General features: G+C 45.3%; 1 protein-coding gene across 4 annotated transcripts in view; it reads right to left on the bottom strand.

Annotated features, from left to right (window-relative positions):
* CDKL2 (cyclin dependent kinase like 2) overlaps positions 1-16,871 on the bottom strand; it is a 29,382-nt gene extending 12,511 nt beyond the window's left edge. For 3 of the 4 annotated variants that reach the window (XM_053363045.1, XM_053363048.1, XM_053363047.1), the window contains exons 1-9: positions 16,773-16,871; positions 14,434-14,582; positions 12,054-12,251; positions 8,860-9,054; positions 6,823-7,001; positions 6,075-6,187; positions 5,064-5,203; positions 3,225-3,313; positions 1,573-1,696 (exon numbers count right to left, since the gene is read on the bottom strand). In XM_053363045.1, the coding sequence (XP_053219020.1) occupies positions 1,573-1,696; positions 3,225-3,313; positions 5,064-5,203; positions 6,075-6,187; positions 6,823-7,001; positions 8,860-9,054; positions 12,054-12,221 (1,008 nt within the window). In that variant the 5' untranslated portion in view covers positions 12,222-12,251; positions 14,434-14,582; positions 16,773-16,871. The remainder of the gene's footprint in view (positions 1-1,572; positions 1,697-3,224; positions 3,314-5,063; positions 5,204-6,074; positions 6,188-6,822; positions 7,002-8,859; positions 9,055-12,053; positions 12,252-14,433; positions 14,583-16,772) is intronic. The other variant, XM_053363046.1, reaches the window with a different exon arrangement.
* Positions 16,872-17,371: the final 500 nt, after the last annotated feature.

Raw genomic sequence — 17,371 nt, 5'->3', positions numbered from 1 at the left:
TGCAGGCTGCGCAGCTATCCCAGAAGCCAGAACAGCAAGAGGGATTGCTGCTTTCACTGCGCAGCGATCCCTCTTGCTGTTCTGGCTTCTGAGATTCAGAATATTTTTTTTCTTGTTTTCTTCCTCCAAAAACTAGGTGCGTCTTGTGGTCTGGTGCGTCTTATAGAGCGGAAAATACGGTAATTCATGGGTTCAGAATGACTGGGGATAAGCTGATCAGGCCTGACAGCTACGTCTGCAGATATCGTGTTGTTATAAGAATTCTAAGGTCCCAAACATAAATTAAACGTTCATAAATGTACAAGGCAAACACATACGTAATTAGAAATTATTTATTGTAACCGTTGGGTGGATTTCTGTTTAATTTTTATATGCTGATATTCAACAGTATTTTCAACATTTTTTTGATGTAGGTTGCTTATTTTAAAGTTTTGTTTTATTATCACATTTCTGTATTGCATTAGATTGTTATAAGATGTACATTTTTTGTTTCTTCAGCTTGTAAACCGCCTTGAGTATTGTAAGATAGAAAGACAGTATACAAATTAAAAACGATGATGAAAATGATGAAGTATATAAACCACGTGTCTGAAATAGTACAGGAGAGCAATCCTGAAGCCATTTTGATTCTCCCAAATTGACCTCAAATATTTCTCTGCAAAGAGAAAGGAAATGTGAAAGCCTTCGGATTGTCTTTTGCTTGCAAATCCTGTCTTTAGGGCGTATTTGTGTATGAATAGGGTGAGCCTGTGACCTGCATTCAGGAACTAAAGCAAGCTCGGTCCTCCAGATGTTTTGGGACTACAATTCCCATCATCCCTGACCCCTGGTCCTGTTAGCTAGGGATGATGGGAGTTGTAGTCCCAAAACATCTGGAGGGCTGTGTTTGCCTATGCCTGAACTAAGGTATTAACCACCACCAATGAATGGCCAGGCTCCCCAGGTAATGCAACCAGCGACCATTATCAGGTATCCTGGCAGAGAGGATTTCTGCGGTAGATCCACCTCCTTCTGTGATGCATGTATGATGTTTTAGGGGGGTGGGCAATTTCAAAAGACTATATAAGGGCTTGCGCACCATTGTTCTGGGTTCCTCCTCCTTCCTGTGCGTGGTGAGTGAGGACCGTGTTGCAACAGATCAATAAAGATCAGGCTTACTAGCTGCTTTGCTTCTCAATATTCTCTGGTTGGCCTCTGTTATTTTCTCCTGCCAATAGGGAACCCACTTAAGGACTGTATACGGGCTCTTGGATACCCCATAAGGGGAAAAGAGCAGGGTTGTTTTTTTTTCTTATAACAGTGTTTTTGCTAACAAAGAGTTAATTCCAACTTTGAACAGTGTGATTTTACTGCCTGCTGGCATCTATCTTGCATGGCATGAATTTGCTAGTGGCATCACCAACAATTCTTCTTCCTAATCAGGAACTATCTTCCTTCCTTCTTGTTCTCCTCCATTCTCAGCAACTTTTAACTGAGAACTTCATCAGCAGAGACAAGACCAGGGGACATGGTCTGACTCAGAACAAAGCATTACAGATAGGAATATGGAAGAATAAACCAAGTTCCACAAACCTGGATTACAAGCGTTTTCTTTTCATCACCGGAATCGTCTTTGTCTTTCCTGCTTATTTTCGATTTCTTGGGCAAAGGGTGGTCTCTTTCTTTCTGGATCTTTGCTTTAAGTTCCTGAGTGAACCTTTATTTGTTGTGTTTGAAGAAGAAGAGCACATGCACAAAATGAAACCTTTTTTAAAATTAATTGCTCTGTAGACAAAATTCTGAACACACTGAAGGCAGCCCTCTTTAGGGAAGTTTTTAATGTTTAATGCGGTATTGTGTTTTTAATATTCGGTTGGGAGCCGCCCAGAGTGGCTGGGGAAATTATTATATTATTATTTTACTGGAATCCTCTCCCTTGCAACAAGGACTCTGTTCTGCCCCAACCTTAACATCACCACAAACTTGAAAGGTAAACGAACAGCGAAACCCAAAGCCACCCTTGGAGATAAAAAAGGAAGAAGAGAAATATAACTCCAGCATCTTAAGAGGAGCAGGAAAAGAGATCAGAACTAGAAGCATGCATATAATCTGCAGACTTAAAATTCACACATGATATCCCATTTCTCCCCTCTCTCCATTTCCCCCCTCAGTTCATACGGCTCACGTGAAAAGATGTTAATTTGAGCCGGGGATTCAGAAATGTCAACTACAGCAACTTCCATGGTAGCTTTTTAAAAACAAAAATAATGACAATGTGGGAAATCACACATTCTACTCATGTAAAAACCCACTGCCTACCCAGGACATGGGTAGGCAAACTAAGGCCCGGGGGCCGGATCCAGCCCAATCACCTTCTCAACCTGGCCCGCGGATAGCCCAGGAATCAGCATGTTTTTACATGAGTAGAATGTGTCCTTTTATTTAAATTCATATCTGGGTTATTTGTGGGGCTTGCCTGGTGTTTTTACATGAGTAGAATGTGTGCTTTTATTTAAAATGCATCTCTGGGTTATTTGTGGGGCATAGGAATTCATTCATCCCCCCCAAAAAATATATAGTCTGGCCCCCCACAAGGTCTGAGGGACAGTGGGACCGGCCCCATGCTGAAAACGTTTGCTGACCCCTGCCTTAGGGGGAACCGCCCTAAGTCTGGTGTTGGTACCAGACATTTGGCAGTGGTACAGTGGTACCTCAAGTTAAGTACTTAATTCATTCCGGAGATCCGTACTTAACCTGAAACTGTTCTTAACCTGAAGCACCACTTTAGCTAATGGGGCCTCCTGCTGCCGCCGCACAATTTCTGTTCTCATCCTGAAGCAAAGTTCTTAACCTGAAGCACTATTTCTGGATTGGCGGAGTGTGTAACCTGAAGCGTATGTAACCTGAAGCGTATGTAACCCGAGGTACCACTGTACTTCAAAATTTGTGTTCACTTCACTTCCGACAGCAGGGAGTGGGGGTTTGCAGTGAAGTAGTCAAAAAAGAACCAGAAAGTACTAAACCTTTTCTTTGCACCTCTCCCCTGGAAAGCTTTCATTTCCCCAAGATGGGCTCTGAGATCCAGTACGTACCTTTAAAGCCCACCTGAAACACATTCTTCCCCTCAAGGAATTATGGGCACTCACAGAGTTGTAAGAAACCCTTAACCAACTGTAATTCCCAAAAATTCTCAGTACTGTATCCTTTCAAGGCCCAGCTCCGCTGAACAAGAAAAAGCCACACACCTTTCAGTGAAGGAATCTTTGTTGAACAGATCACACTGCAGCAGCTCAGCACAGGATGGTCTTTTGTCCGGATCAGTCTGGAGACATTGCTAACATAAGATCAAAATTTTTCTTGTAAATACAGTGGAGGAGGAAAAAGGAAAATCCCAAAGGTTGAATTTCATTGATATTTGCCGGGATCCAAAAACAATGCAAGTAGTTCTGCACCCGCAAGGTTTCAGGCAAACCGTAGCTACTCTCCTCATACCACATAACAAACAACGTTTGAAATGGTGAGGGCTTTTAAAAACAGTTTGCAATATTATGGGGTTGTAAGGACATTGCAAGGGGAAAATCAACTGAGCATCTTCAAGCATGCTTAAAATACCGTATTTTTCGCTCTATAAGATGCACCAGACCACAAGACGCACCTAATTTTTGGAGGAAGAAAACAAGAAAAAATATATTCTGAATCTCAGAAGCCAGAACAGCAAGAGGGATCGCTGCGCAGTGAAAGCAGCAATCCCTCTTGCTGTTCTGGCTTCTGGGATAGCTGCGCAGCCTGTATTCGCTCCATAAGATGCGCACACACTTCCCCTTTTTAGGAGGGAAAAATTGAGTCTTATAGATAAAAAAATACGGTAGCTCACCGGGTCCTGTCTATTAAGTCATGGAAGGAAGGAAGGAAGGAAGAAAGGAAGGAGAGGGAAATGATGTACCATTGACTTTTAGAGATAGAAAGTGCAGCTTTCTCTAGGCTAGGATCTTACTGTCAGTCCCAAACTCTATGGCTGAGACATAACTACACATATGACATTATGTGCCCACTGGTGAAACTGGTAAGGCTGACAAGCACGTGAGATTATGGGGCCTTCTTGATGGTGGTCCTGTAGTTCTGGACCTCTTTCGGGCCTTAAAACCACAACTTTTTGCTACTGCCTCTGCTTAAGGGAACTGTGGCTGTCTAATTCCGCAGCTGTCATGCCCCAGTTTGTCTTCATTCACTCATTGCTACATGTGTTGCCTGAAGTTCTGTTGCTTTATTTCTGTCTCTCCACTGCTTTGTGAGGACTTGACCCTGATAAGCAGCTAATAAATAACTGGAATATATAGTGTGTTACATGCGCATCACAGCTTATAATGTGCGTATGCGTGACATTGGTTTGAGAGCAGGAAACAGAGAGGTACTGCTCTGCTGACCAGGTAAGGACAGAAGGTTAGGCTTCAGGTATTTATACGAGGGGATGCGGGTGGTGCTGTGGGTTAAACCACAGAGCCTAGGACTTGCCGATCAGAAGGTCAGCGGTTCGAATCCCCGCGACGGAATGAGCTCCCGTTGCTCTGTCCCAGCTCCTGCCAACCTAGCAGTTCAAAAGCACGTCAAAGTGCAAGGAAATAAATAGGTACCGCTCCGGCGGGAAGGTAAACGGCGTTTCCGTGCGCTGCTCTGGTTCGTCAGAAGCGGCTTAGTCATGCTGGCCACATGACCCGGAAGCTGTACGCCGGCTCCCTCGGCCAATAAAGCGAGATGAGCGCCACAACCCCAGAGTCGGTCATGACTGGACCTAATGGTCAGGGGTCCCTTTACCTTTATTTACATGAGGCCTGGCTAATTTAGGGGCTTTATACTTCCTGCCAATCTCAGGGGCTAATACTGGACAGCTGTATTCCTTTCTGTGTCTGAAAAGGCCTCTAGCCGCTGAACAAAAGCAAATCTGGGTAAGCTGACTCAGCTCCCAGTTAAGTTCCCACTGATTTCAATCTTCCTAACTCATTATCAAGGGCTGGCTCCTGAAAGCAAACAGAAGGCTTTGCCAACAGGAACAAAATGGAAAGCTAAGGAATCGGCAAGGCACGTACCTTAGCAAATTCTATGACGGCAACAGAGAGTTTGGGATATCGTTTTTCAAGAGGTTCAAGTTCCTTGACTTCAGGCAACCGCACTCCAGCAAAAAGAGGGTTTTTGTAGAACAACTCTTGGTGCCTTGGGATTAAGTTACCTGGAATTAATAATCATTTATAAGACTCTTCAGTTTTCAGAACGCAAAACTGCAGACAGCTTAAGCCAAATTATTTGATCCCTGAGTTTTCTGCTACTTCCCTGCGCTTGGCTTTGAACCTGGTGTTTTAATTCACTGTTTCCGATTACCTTGCTTTAGGATAGCTGTGTAGTTTTATTTGCTTTCTTTAATTCTGCAAACCGACTCTGTGTGTCCTGGAGACAAACAGGTTGCTGCTGATAATAAATTACTGTGGGTTAAACTACAGAGTCTAGGACTTGCCGATCGGAAGGTTGGCGGTTCAAATCCCCGCGATGGGGTGAGCTCCCATTGCTTGGTCCCTGCTCCTGCCCACCTAGCAGTTCGAAAGCACACCAGTGCAAGTAGATAAATAGGTACCGCTCCGGCGGGAAGGTAAACAGCGTTTCCATGCGCTGCTCTGGTTCGCCAGAAGCGGCTTAGTCATGCTGGCCACATGACCCGGAAGCTGTACGCCGGCTCCTCGCCCAGAAAAGCGAGATGAGCACCGCAACCCCAGAGTCGGTCACGACTGGACCTAACGGTCAGGGCTCCTTTTACCTTTACCTTTAATCATGAATTATTATTACTAATCATAACCCAGTTGGGCTACATGGATCAGACCTATTGCACTCTGCCATCCTTAATGGCGTGCAAAATCTCTTGCTGTCAACTCACAGAAGGGCCATCTGGATTTACAAGCCAGGACCCTGAAGGATTTAGGAACCTGTCAACATAATCTCATCCAACAACGATAAGTATTTCAGGCTCTCTTTCTTCTGCCTTCGCTATCAGCTTGAAGTTTCCAAAGCTCTGCTGGCTGCACAGAAGAAAACAAGGGATGCTTTCTCACCCAAACATTTCATAATATGGTACAATTGGTCAATATCAGAGTCTCCAGGGAAAAGCGCCTCTCCGGTAAGCATTTCTGTTACCAGGCAGCCAATGGCCCACACATCAACAGCCCTGGGGAGGGAAAACAGGTGCCATAGTTAGAGGCAGCTCTGCCAAAAAATACATTTTACAAGAATGATAGGCAGCTGATTGTGACTGGCTACACCTGAGGCAGCTTATATTCATTACGGCCCCGGCCCAGTATACCTGAAGGAGCGTCTCCACCTCCATCATCCAGCCCGGACACTGAGGTCCAGCTCAGAGGGCCTTCTGGCGGTTCCCTCACTGCAAGAAGTGAGCTTACAGGGAACCAGGCAGAGGGCCTTCTCGGTGGTGGCGCCCGCCCTGTGGAACGCCCTCCCACCAGATGTCAAGGAAATAAACAACTACCAGACTTTTGGAAGACACCTGAAGGCAGCCCTGTTTAGGGAAGTTTTTAATGTTTGATGTTTTATTTTGTTTTTAATATCCTGTTGGAAGCCGCCCAGAGTGGCTGGGGAGGCCACTTGTAATTAATTAATTGTAATTAATAATAATTACAAGGATGGTGCCAAAACCAGCCTCCCCACAGTGACCAAACCTTCCTTTGGCTGCAATTTATCACCCCCTGAGCTTGAACAGCAATATTTCTGTTCTCATTAATAATAATAATGATCTATTCCTGAAAATGTAGGGGAAACCCAGTAACGTATTCTATGATTCCTTACTTGCCATATTTGATATCTCCAACAAGCAGCTCAGGAGCCCGATACCATCGCGTTGCCACGTAATCTGTGTAAGCTTCGCCAGGGGCTGCCAGGGTTCGAGCAAATCCAAAATCGCAGAGTTTGATAATTCCAGAATAGGAGACCAATATATTCTCAGGTTTAATATCTCGGTGTATGATCTTAAAAAAAAGAAGAAGCATGTGTGTGTTTAGATTAACCCAGGTTCTTTGAACTTAAGCACCAAGGTGGCCGGCTAGTCCACATGTAAACACTCATAATTTGATGACTGCAACATCAAGTGATGATTTGCAATTACTGGCAAAAACATCCATCTTTATCACATCACATACCATGCTTTAAATATATTAATGCAAATTGAAGCACACTAATAAATTCATAATATAAATTTGCTACAACAATGCAAAAAAGCAATTCCTTTTTATCCATTAATATGTACGGAATGGAGTAAAATTTCATATGTACTGTCCCTGCACTAAAAGATGTCTCCAAACAATCAGAAATATTGTTTCTCAGGCTTCCCAATTATGCAGAGTGTTTTTAAAACACTGCGTTCCTGATCCTAGAAGCAGATTTTTTGAATGTTCAAGAAGAGGAGACAATGAAAACTGTTACCTTACATGAGCACAAAAGCTACATGCAAAAACATTCATATATTATCATCTATGCCTATTTTCCAGAGAAATCCATATTGTGCAATACTGTAAGGCTGAAGTCATACTGCATCTTAAATTATGAGGCCAAACCATTTTTCCTTGGCAAAAAAAGATGGCAAGATGTTTAAGAACCTCAGTTTGTTCTATACCCAGGTCATCAATCTAGACCAGGGGTCTGCAACCCGCGGCTCCGAAGCCGCATGTGGCTCTTTTACACCTTTGCCGCGGCTCCGGGGCGGATACTAGCGAGGGGAGGAGGCGCATTGTGCGCCCCGACACTCCCCACTGTGGCGGGCGCTGTACTGGCTGTGACGTCGCATGGGGACGGTGCGTGCGTTAGTCACGCACCGTCCCGACGTCACCTTCCCGCCCGCCCGCTACACTGTAAGGGGCATGTACGCTGGTCACTGCATTGAAAGGGGAGTGAAGAACACACACACACAAAAAGGTAACTTGTTAATTTAACGTTTATTTCTATGAGGAGGAGTAATTCTGAGGGGTCGAACAAAGAAATAATAAAAAAGTGACCAAAAAGTTATTTTTATAATGACGCGTTTTGCGGCTCCCAGTTTTTTTTTCCCTTCGGAAACGGGTCCAAGTGGCTCTTTTTGTCTTAAAGGTTGCAGACCCCTGATCTAGATTGTAGTGAAAACCCTGAAATTACACCACAAAATTCCTAAATTCTCAGAAATTCTCAGAAATTCTCAGAAATTCTCAGAAGTTCCTAAATTCTTAGAAATTCAAAAGCAAATGTATTTTGAGTAGATGGAATCGGCACATCTAGCAAACATTCTACCCAGCTAACACTCAAAATCAGATTTGTCGCAATGATAATTCCCATTGTTAACTTGGGTAATTAGAACTAACTCTTACTACTGTGACACATAGGTAAAGGTAAAGGGACCCCTGACCATTCGGTCCAGTCATGGCCGACTCTGGAGTTGCGGCGCTCATCTCGCTTTATTGGCCAAGGGAGCCGGCATACAGCTTCCAGATCATGTGGCCAGCATGACTAAACCGCTTCTGGCCAACCAGAGCAGCGCACGGAAACGCCGTTTACCTTCCTGCTGGAGCGGTACCTATTTATCTACTTGCACTTTGACGTGCTTTTGAACTGCTAGGTTGGCAGGAGCAGGGGCCGAGCAACGGGAGCTCACCCCGTCGCGGGGATTCGAACCGCCGACCTTCTGATTGGCAAGTCCTAGGCTCTGTGGTTTAACCCACAGCGCCACCCGCGTCCCTTACTGTGACATATATTTGAAACTAAAAGCTCAGATCCTTGAATCGATAAATCTGATGTGTTCGACCAAGAACAAACAGCACAGCAACACAAATAACCAAGCAGACGTAACAGCTTACTTACATTATGACTATGGCAAAATCCTATCCCTTTTATAATCTGAAATAAGTATTTCCGAACTCTGTTGTAATCCAGGCCATTTGGAAACATCTCAAGATCATCAAGGACTGTGTGGTCCACGAATTCAAACACCAGATACCATCGTTTCTTCTTCTTACAGACTTCCAGCAGGTTCACCAGGTTCTCGTGCCTTAATTGCTATCAGGAGACAGCAAATGCGTCACAAAACGACAGCAGACAGTGAGTCTGAAAACACTCACTATAATTGCCCCTTGAATACATACAATGCGGAGGAAACAGTGAATAATATTTGCAGCCTGATCCTGTGCATGTTTACTTGGAAGCAAGTCCCTCTGCGTTCAACGGGGCTTACTCCCAAGTAGACACGACTTAGGATTGCAGCTTTTGTTTTCGCACAATGCTTTTTAAAATTACTGAAAATGCTTCACAAGCTTCAGTAATCCTGACAAACGCTCTCATATACCGAATTTTTCGCTCTATAAGACACACCAGACCACAAGACGCACCTAGTTTTTGGAGGAGGAAAACAAGAAAAAAAATATTCTGAATCTCAGAAGCCAGAACAGCAAGAGGGGTCGCTGCGCAGTGAAAGCAGCAATCCCTCTTGCTGTTCTGGCTTCTGGGATAGCTGCGCAGCCTGTATTCACTCCGTAAGATGCACACACATTTCCCCTTACTTTTTAGGAGGGGAAAAGTGAGTCTTATAGAGCAAAAAATACGGTAGTTTATTCCACAGTACTAGAATCGCAACCTTTAATACGTACAGCTAAATGTAATTGACAGAAGAGGTTGAAAGTTAAGAACTGCCCTGGTTCTGGTGCCTAACTTGTATTAGGGAATTTGTCGGAGGGAAGCCCTCTTTGCCTAACAATGTTTAGAACATAGTGGCTTCTTTGAATTTAATGCTAAGCAATACTGTGGCTGAACACGAACAAGCAAATGTGTGGGTACTCAAGTGCTAAAATTGTGGCGACTTGGTGCCTGCCCTGGTTCTGTTGCTACCATGCTACCCAGCGCTAAGCCACAGTTTGCTTTAGTGCTGCATGCAGGCCAAAGCATATGAGGGTTTGTATTCCCTAGAAAACCCACAAGCTATAAGCCAAGAAAATAATAATAATAATAATAATAATAATAATAATAATAATAATTTATTATTTGTACCCCGCCCATCTGGCTGGGTTTCCCCAGCCACTCTGGGCGGCTTCCATTGAAACCAAAAATACACTAAAATATCACACATTAAAAACTTCCCTGAACAGGGCTGCCTTCAGATGTCTTCTGAATGTCAGGTAGTTGTTTATCGCTTTGACATCTGATGGGAGGGCGTTCCACAGGGCGGGTGCCACTACTGAGAAGGCCCTCTGCCTGGTTCCCTGTAGCTTTGCTTCTCGCAATGAGGGAACCGCCAGAAGGCCCTCGGCGCTGGACCTCAGCGTCCGGGTAGAACGATGGGGGTGGAGACGCTCCTTCAGATATACTGGGCCGAGGCCATTTAGGGCTTTAAAGGTCAACACCAGCACTTTGAATTGTGCTCGGAAACGTACTGGGAGCCAATGTAGGTTTTCAAGACCGGTGTTATGTGGTCGCCCCCAGTCACCAGTCTAGCTGCCACATTCTGGATTAGTTGTAGTTTCCGAGTCACTTTCAAAGGTAGCCCCACGTAAAGCGCGTTGCAGTAGTCCAAGCGGGAGATAACTAGAGCATGCACCACTCTGGCGAGACAGTCTGCGGGCAGGTAGGGTCTCAGCCTGCGTACCAGATGGAGTTGGTAGACAGCTGCACTGGATACAGAATTGACCTGCGCCTCCATGGACAGCTGTGAGTCCAAAATGACTCCCAGGCTGCGCACCTGGTCCTTCAGGGGCACAGTTACCCTATTCAGGACCAGGGAGTCCTCCACACCAGCCCGCCTCGTCCCCCAAAAACAGTACTTCTGTCTTGCCAGGATTCAACTTCAGACCTTCGTTACAACTTGTGGCTTGCTGGAAGTGAGACAAACCATGAGCCCGGGTTTTCATAGAACGCTGAGCCAAACCATGGCTTAGTTCTGGGTAGTGCTGCTGCAGCAAAGCATTGCATCAGATCTGGTGTAAATGGAAGTTAATGCTAATCAAGTTCCATCTTAACCACAGCAGTCAGTTTCAAAGTCTGATTAAGATGAAACCCTGGTTAGCACTTATTGCAGAAGAACCAATTAACCATGGTTAAGGTGAGACGGGTTTTTTGTTCTGGAGAGTGGAGGATACACATAATCCTATTCCCAGTCTTTCAAGTACTGTATTTTTCCGTCTATAAGACGCCCCCATGTATAAGACTCCCCCTATTTGGGGGGATTTAAGAAAACAGGGAGAGATCTATCCGTGTATAAGACACCCCCAAGTTTTGGACATTATTTTTTGGGGGGAAAACCTAGTCTCATACACGGAAAAATACGGTATATGTGCCCAATATTAGCACGACAATTGCCCAGGCCATGTGGGAAGCTGTATCAAAAAAAATCTTATCATATGGAGTTACAGAAACCAGAAGCCACCCGCAAAGTTGCCTAAACGTATAAAATCAGAGACGAGTTGCAGAATGAATGCAGATAAAATGCGTTCCCAGAACAACTTTGCACCTGCCTGCTCCTGTCTACCTTCAACCTAATTCTTATTGTGGGGCTAAAAAGAGCTGGGAGCAGAGTCCCATTCAAAAATACCTCCCACAGAAGTTATTTAGAATCATATTTGTTTCTTAAAACATATATGACATTACTGTTATATAATGCAGTTAGGTAGGTCCAGTCATGGCCGACTCTGGGGTTGTGGCGCTCATCTCGCTTTACTGGCCAAGGGAGCCGGCGTACGGCTTCCGGGTCATGTGGCCAGCATGACTAAGCCGCTTCTGGCGAACCAGGGCAGTGCACGGAAACGCCGTTTACCTTCCCGCTGGAGCAGTACCTCCCGAGCAACGGGAGCTCACCCTGTCACGGGGATTCGAACCGCTGACCTGATCGGCAAGCCCTAGGCTCTGTGGTTTAACCCACAGCGCCACCCGCGTCCCATATAATGCAGTTAGATACGGGCAATTGTTCTGCGCAAACCTGACTTTTGACTATGAGTATCCAAAGTCAGGTAACTTACACCGATTAAAGGAAAGAGCTACACGTCTCTGAAGATCCCCAGCAGCAAGCTTACCTTGAGAAGCTTGATTTCTCTCATGGCGATTTTTTTAACCATTTTGTCATCCTCGCTTTCCAGAAACTTCTTGACGGCAACGACTCTGCCGGTCTCCTTGTTGCGGCATTTCATCACCATTCCGTAGCTTCCTTCTCCCACTAGCCCAAGGATCTCATACTTTTCCATCTGGGTTCAAGCAGCTGATGAATCGCTTGGCTATGAGAGAGAAATCAGCGTCACCGTGCGCACGACAAAGCCGCTCGTTATCCTTTTTTTAATGAGGCATTTTTTTATATAAAGATATTTATTAAGTTTCCAATTTTATACAAACAAAAAGAAAAAAGGAAAACAACAAAACACATACAATTCTCAATACTTAGTTTTCAATGACATATTTCCCTGACCTCCTCATACCTCCCCTTCTTGTATTCCAATTCAAATTATTTACTCAGCAAATCCTTATCTCAAAACATTACAGCTGAAAACCCCTTAATTTCAATCCAACATCATTCAACATTCTTTAATTTTACAATATTTCTGTAAGTAGTCCTTAAATTTCTTCCAATCTTCTTCCGCCGACTCTTCTCCCTGGTCACGGATTCTGCCAGTCATTTCTGCCAATCCCATACAGTCGATCATCTTCATCTGCCATTCTTCCAGAGTGGGTAAACCTTGCGTCTTCCAATACTTTGCAATAAGTCTTCTTGCTGCTGTTGTAGCATACATAAAAAACGTTCTGTCCTTCTTTAACACCAATTGGCCGGCCATGCCCAAGAGAAAGGCCTCTGGTTTCTTCAGGAAGGTATATTTAAATACCTTTTTCAATTCATTATATATCATTTCCCAGAAAGCCTTAATCCTAGGGCACGTCCACCAAAGGTGAAAGAATGTACCTTCGTTTTCCTTACATTTCCAACATTTATTATCGGGCAGATGATTTAATGAGGCATTTCAGCTTGAGACTCAGGCTGAAGATAGAGGCTGTCTTCTCCACAGCAGTCCTGTTACCAGGAGCGCAAACCCGGCTTCACAGCAACCAGCTGGGGTAGCCTCCAGTACGCTTCCATCGCAGGAGGAACGCTTTTTCTTTTCTCTTAATTAATAAATTTTCTTTAAGATTCAACAATAACAATAAATCACCAATAACTAACACATCAATTCGCTATTCGCTATGGCGGACCATCTTTAACAATAGTTAACAAACTATTCGCTTCGAATTAGTCAACTTTTCATATCTCTGTCCCTTTCTTAGCAGATAAGAAAAGAGACCAAAGGGAAGATAGGAAGAGAAAAAGGAGGGAGAGAAAAAAGATAAAGCGAGAAGAAAAGAAAACCAAGAAAGAAAAAGGAAAAAAGAAATCAAGAAAGGAAAGAATAAAAAAGAAAAAATAAATACATTTAACTTCCTGTATAATTTGCTGTTGAAATGGAATACTCAGGATGAAACAGTGAAATCTGCTATGATTAAATGGGCACAAGATGTAGGACATAACATTATGTTTGCTGACTGGGAACAGTTATGGACCACAGGTATGAAGTTTACGGCATGTAATGCCTTAAGAGAGAATATTATGAAAATGATATACAGGTGGTACATGACCCCAGTCAAGCTTGCAAAAATCTATCATTTGCCCGATAATAATTGTTGGAAATGTAAGGAAACCGAAGGTACATTCTTTCACCTTTGGTGGACGTGCCCTAAGATTAAGGCTTTCTGGGAAATGATATATAATGAATTGAAAAAGGTATTTAAATATACCTTCTTGAAGAAACCAGAGGCCTTTCTCTTGGGCATGGTCGGCCAGTTGGTGTTAAAAAAGGATAGAACTTTCTTTATGTATGCTACAACAGCAGCAAGAATACTTATTGCAAAGTATTGGAAGACGCAAGATTTACCCACTCTGAAAGAATGGCAGGTGAAGATGATCGACTGTATGGGATTGGCAGAAATAACTGGCAGAATCCGTGACCAGGGAGAAGAGTCGGTGGAAGAAGACCGGAAGAAATTTAAGGACTATTTACAGAAATATTGTAAAATTAAAGAATGTTGAATGATGTTGGATTGAAATTAAGGGGTTTCCAGCTGAAATGTTTTGAGATAAGGATTTGCTGAGTAAATAATTTGAATTGGAATACAAGAAGGGGAGGTATGAGGAGGTCAGGGAAATATGTCATTGAAAATTAAGTATTGTGAACTGTATTAAACTTTTTTTCTTTTTTCTTTTTGTTTGTATAAAATTGGAAACTTAATAAATATCTTTATTAAAAAAAATACATTTAACTTCCGATTAGACTCACTGTATTATTATCTCTATTGTTCTTTCACACACAGTTCCAAATACTATATTGCATTTCTTTGTTTTTATCAAATAACTAGAAACACATTGTTCATACTTACTATTAAAACAGCAATGCAGCAGGTGTGTATGGAAAAAGCTGTAACTAAACAAGCAGATGGGTGCATCTCCAATCCTTCTTCCCACTTTCCAACAACACTACGAGACGGAACGAACACACTACCAGCTTGCAGCAGCTGACCAGCAAATCCTTCATAAAATAAAATAAAAAATATTTATATGAGCTGCTTTCCAACCCCCTTCAAAGTAGCTTAGACGTTAGAACACAGTGCACAAAATTTAGTAATTGGCTGTGCTTTTTTTCTGGGGGTACTCAACGTTAATAATAATAATAATAATAATAATAATAATAATAATAATAATAATAATTCTTATTTATATCCCGCCCTCCTCAGCCGAAGCCGGGCTCAGAGCAGCTAACAACAATAAAAGTAACACAGTTTACATAAAATCACAATCAATTAAGCAGAATCAGCACCATTTTCCACCCAAATTTTAAAAGTGTGGCACTTGGCTGGCTAGCACCTGTAGCAAGATTATAAAAATTATTACCAATCACCACCACATCACCCCGTGGGAGAGGAGGTAAGAATCATGGAATTGTTCGATGGGGGTCACTAGGCATAGCTGTCAACATTTCCCTTTTCTTGAGAGGAATCCTATTCGGAATAAGGGTAAGAGGTAAAGGGACCCCTGACCCTTAGGTCCAGTCATGGCCGACTCTGGGGTTGCGGCGCTCATCTCGCTTTATTGGCCGAGGGAGCCAGCGTACAGCTTCTGGGTCATGTGGCCAGCAGGACTAAGCCGCTTCTGGCGAACCAGAGCAGCGCACGGAAACGCCGTTTACCTTCCCGCCAGAGCGGTACCTATTTATCTACTTGCACTGGTATGCTTTCGAACTGCTAGGTTGGCAGGAGCAGGGACTGAGCAACGGGTGCTCACCCCGTCGCGGGGATTCGAACCGCCAACCTTCTGATCGGCAAGCTCTAGGCTCTGTGGTTTAACCCACAGCACCACCCGCGTCCTCGGAATAAGGGAATTCCCCTTTAAAAAAAGGGAAACATTGAAAGCTATGGTCACAAGGTCCATTTAGTCCAGCCCCCTGTAACGCAAGAATCTTTTGCACAACATGGGGCTCGAATCCATAACCCGGAAATTCTGAGTCTCGTGCTCTAGAAGCTGAGCTATCCTAATACAGTGGTACCTCGGGTTAAGTACTTAATTCGTTCCGGAGGTCCGTTCTTAACCTCAAACTGTTCTTAACCTGAAGCACCACTTTAGCTAATGGGGCCTCCTGCCGCCGCCGCACCGCCGCCGCACGATTTCTGTTCTCATCCTGAAGCAGAGTTCTTAACCTGAAGCACTATTTCTGGGTTAGCGGGGTCTCTAACCTGAAGCGTATGTAACCCGAGGTACCACAGTAGTCCTGCAGCATCCTCTGGAATTGTCCTATTAGGCTTGATCCAAACAAGAAGAACTACAGTGGTACCTCGGGTTACATACGCTTCACATTACAGACTCCGTTAACCCAGAAATAGTGCTTCAGGTTAAGAACTTTGCTTCAGGATAAGAACAGAAATTGTGCTCCGGCGGCACGGCGGCAGCAGGAGGCCCCATTAGCTAAAGTGGTTAAGAACGGACCTCCGGAACGAATTAAGTACTTAATCCGAGGTACCACTGTACACAAATCTTACAGGTTGTGCGCGACTCTTTTTCACCCGGCCACCCTAAGGAGCTGCTACTGCTGCCTGCGGTTCCCCGTTTGTCCCTTCTCGGTACCATTGCATCTTCCACTCATCACCTGCCCCTGGACCCAGGGCCGGTCCAAGACCTTTTGGCCCCTGAGGGGAACGACAAAACAGGCCCCCCTCCTCCTCACCAGGGAAAAAGGGTGAGGGAAGAACGGGGAACAAAGATGGAAGGAAGCTACTGCGAAAATAGAACGGGAGACTCTGAAGCCCAGGGCTGGGGGTTTGAACTCCACATTGCAGGGGGGTTGAGCTAGATGACCCCTGGGACCCATTCCAAGATCTATGCCAGAATCTGCTGCCCCTGTAGAACCTGCCTTAGCTGGCCTCTGCCAGTTGGCTTTTGGGGCAGCGCATCCAAGGGGTGATCCAGCCCCCTTGCGCCCGATCCTGTGGGAAACAGAGGCAGGGCAGAGATGGCAGGAGGCTCTCCTGGCAGCGGCTCCGACGTGCGAGGAAGGGAGGCGGCTGCGAGGCACCCTCTGGGGTGGCACAGACTGGCATACTGTCGAACATAGGTGCCGACTCCCTGGGTGCCCGAGCCCCCACAAAACCCCCCATGAAGGGGCCGGGCCGTGCACCTTGCATGGCACCCACGGCCCCGGGCACCCCCTCCACCCCCCCAAAAATACCTTTACTCCGGCTCCTGGGAGATGGGTGCCCAAACCTCCTCCTTGAAAAGCGCACGCAGCACCGGGGATCCCGGAGTTGGCACCTGCCACTCACCTGCCGCCCTCCAAGAGCCGGGGCGAGCCCTCTCCGCCGTGCCCCCGCCAGCAGCGCGCCCTCCGACGGCGCAGGGACCTCTTTTGCAGCTGCAGGAGCGAGCGGGGGCGGGCGGCGAGCGAATGGAACGTCGGGGCCCGGGCGGTAACCAGGGGCAACGGCCAGCCTGCCGCTTGCACAACACGCTCTCTCTCTCGCGCGCCGCCGGTGGAAAGCTGGGCGGGAGCGCGCGCGCAAGGGGCTGCGGCTCCTGCAGCAGCTGCAGGTGGTGGAGGTTAATAATAATAATTTTTATTTATACCCCGCCCTCCCCAGCCAAGGCCGAGCTCAGGGCGGCTAACAAGCAATAATGGCGGCTAACAGATTGAGGTTGAATCCTGACAAGACAGAAGTACTGTTTTTGGGGGACAGGGAGCGGGTTGGTGTGGGGGATTCCCTGGTCTTGAATGGGGTAACTGTGCCCCTGAAGGACCAGGTGCGCAGCCTGGGAGTCATTTGGACTCAC

This window comes from Podarcis raffonei, chromosome 13 (genome assembly GCF_027172205.1).
Source record: "Podarcis raffonei isolate rPodRaf1 chromosome 13, rPodRaf1.pri, whole genome shotgun sequence".
Lineage (NCBI taxonomy): Eukaryota > Metazoa > Chordata > Lepidosauria > Squamata > Lacertidae > Podarcis > Podarcis raffonei.
The sequence above is the reverse complement of the archived record's forward strand: the minus strand, read 5'-3'. Positions and strand labels throughout refer to the sequence as shown.